At 24.2% G+C, this 2,532-nt stretch overlaps 2 protein-coding genes across 2 annotated transcripts in view, besides 5 other annotated features; one reads left to right on the forward strand and one right to left on the reverse strand.

The window, feature by feature from the left end:
* Positions 1-30, forward strand: part of EDI_258590 (serine-threonine protein kinase, putative) — a gene marked incomplete at both ends in the record, with an annotated part of 1,319 nt that extends 1,289 nt beyond the window's left edge. The window contains one exon of the mRNA XM_001733463.1: positions 1-30. This exon is cut by the window's left edge and continues 135 nt beyond it. Coding sequence (XP_001733515.1) covers positions 1-30 — 30 coding nt within the window.
* A 218-nt stretch (positions 31-248) lies between these two features.
* On the reverse strand, positions 249-1,609 carry EDI_258700 (uncharacterized protein; the record flags this gene model as incomplete). The annotated part of the gene is made up of 2 exons (XM_001740415.1): positions 249-276; positions 402-1,609. 2 exons carry the CDS (start codon positions 1,607-1,609, stop codon positions 249-251), a joined length of 1,236 nt encoding a protein of 411 aa, XP_001740467.1.
* Positions 578-717: a microsatellite.
* Positions 744-788: a microsatellite.
* Positions 1,610-2,032: 423 nt separating the features above from the next.
* Positions 2,033-2,122: a sequence feature (AT_rich).
* A 94-nt stretch (positions 2,123-2,216) lies between these two features.
* Positions 2,217-2,246: a sequence feature (AT_rich).
* A 94-nt stretch (positions 2,247-2,340) lies between these two features.
* Positions 2,341-2,407: a sequence feature (AT_rich).
* Positions 2,408-2,532: the final 125 nt, after the last annotated feature.

Raw genomic sequence — 2,532 nt, forward strand, 5'->3', positions numbered from 1 at the left:
AACCATATTTTGAAGGAACTGCATTTCTAATTTTATCCTTTTTAGAGTCATTAGAAGGATGAAAGATATAAGGCTGTTGTTTTTTTCCATGTATTTTAAGTTCACTTGGGAATGTTGGAGCTAAATAATCCATTAAATTTTGATCTTCTTTTTTTTCTTTAATTGTGTCAAAATAATTTGGTAAGATAACTGGAACTTGACATATAATACATAACAAATATGGAATTGTTGGCCCTTCATTGTTCGGATCAGTTACTAAAAATGTTCCTCTTAAATCTTCACTATAATCATATCCATGGAAAAATCCATCACTATTGTCAAACTCTGGTATAACATGTCGTTGAAATGGTGGATATCCTAATTCTGTTTTTCCTCCAAATAACTTAATAATTTGTTCATACTTTATCATTAATTGTTCATTACTTCCAAAATAAAAAGTATTTCTTGCTAAAAATTTACTAAAAGCCTTTGGTATATCTCTTTTATTTCTTGATTCTTTAACTTCTTTTTCAAGTAATTCTTCTTCTTTAATAATTTGACCTTTTTTTTCAATTAATTCTTTTTTAATTAAATCTGCTGTTTTATGTTTTTTAAGTTCTTGTTCTGGTATTTGTTCTATTATTGGTTCTGATGCCGGTTCCATTACTTGTTCTGGTATTTGTTCTATTTTCTTTGTTTTTCTTCTTTTATGTCTTTCTTCTGAAGTTGTTGTTCTTGATGAACTAGATGAACTTCTTGAATACCTTTTTCTCTCTTTTCTTTTTCTTCTTCTACGTTGTTCTTCTTCTGAAGATGAAGAACTGTCTTTTGTTTTTCTATGGTGCCTTCTTTTAGAATGTCTTGAATGAGACCTTTTATGTTTTCTTTTTCTTTTTCTTCTATCGTCTTCTGAAGATGATGACTCTGAATCTTCACTTGATGAATCTGATGTTGAATGTCTTCTTCTTCTTCTTCGATGACGTCTCCTTTTTGGTTCATCTTCAGAAGACTCATCTTCTGAATGATCTAAACTTCTTTTTGAAATCCTTTTTGATTTATGTTTTATTGGATCGTCATTAATAATTCTAGCTTTTGTTTCTACTATTGGTACTTCACTTGGTATAGTTTGAGCAATTGTATCTTCTTTTTTTATTTCAATTTGTTGAGTGTCTTGTGTTGGTAAAATTATTGTTGATTTTTTTTTATTTATTGTTTGAGTCTCTTCTTTATTTAATTCTTCATCCATTTTAAATGCATCTTCTATAGTGATTTTTTCATTTGTTTTAAAATATTCATCAACAATACTTTGAGATAGTACTGTTGGTTTGTCTTTTGAAAAATAAAACAATGCATTAGCAATTTGAACAACACTATTCGAAAGTAATTGAAATTGTGAAAAATATGGAACGATACAGTGGTTTACAGTTACATCACTTCGATTACTAAAATTTAAAAGAAATCCATGATCATCTTCTTTGTTTTGTAATATAAAATCACAATGATGTGGAAGAGTATTTGCTATTCGTACGTCTGTTTCTTCTGAACCAAATGAAGTTGATAATCTTTTTACGTTAAACGAAAGGTCAGTTATCACCCCATTCTTGATTTTAGTGAAATATAATTTTGTCATCGAGATCCTTGTTAATTATTTTTCTAAGTTCAATTTTTTTCTTTTTTTATTATTAACTTCAAAAAACAAAAATCTTATTCTGTTTTATCTCTTTGTACATTTTTTATAGTATCATTCTCTACTCAATAATATGAACATTTTACATATCAAACATTCTGGGAGTTTCTCTAAACGATAATGAAAATAAAAAGAATTTCATTTTAGAGGAATTTTTCTTTTGTAAAATAATTTTTTTAATTGTTTTGAACATAAATTGAGTTTTTCTTTTTTTTTTATTTATTCTTTTCTGTCATATTAATTAATATCATTTACTCTAGTTATTATTTTTCTTTAAAAAAGGAAAAAATGTTAATTAATCAATTTATCATAACGTAACAATTAAAAAAAGGTTTATGTTTTTATTAACTATGATGATTATTCTTGTTAAAAAATTTTTTATTTGAATAACTATTCAATTAATAAGTTATTTTAGAAATTTATTTTAATTATTTATTTAACACTTTATTAAAATTACTGTGATGTGTTTATTTCTAGTTATCATATATTGTTGTTCATTATCTTTAATTTGTAACTACTTAACTTCTTAATAATTTATGAACAGATAGAGAATAATAAAACATAAAATATAAATATTTTTCTATTCTACTAATTATTGATTTGAACCAAATTGTAATTAAATCAAAAAGATTATCTACATTTAATTTTGTTTATTTTTATTTCAAGTCATTCACAAATAATATTTTATTAATTCTTTCAATGAAAAATCATCAAATAAGAAATAAATAAATATATATATAAGTCAATTTAATGACATCTTCTATAACTCATTAATTACTCATTATAAACCATTTGTGTTTAAACAATTGACTTACCATTGAAATTTAATATATCATATATCTATTATATTCATGGTTTTTCTATCT

This window comes from Entamoeba dispar, genomic scaffold (assembly GCF_000209125.1).
Source record: "Entamoeba dispar SAW760 scf_1105229462923 genomic scaffold, whole genome shotgun sequence".
In the NCBI taxonomy this organism is placed as follows: Eukaryota; Evosea; order Mastigamoebida; family Endamoebidae; genus Entamoeba; species Entamoeba dispar.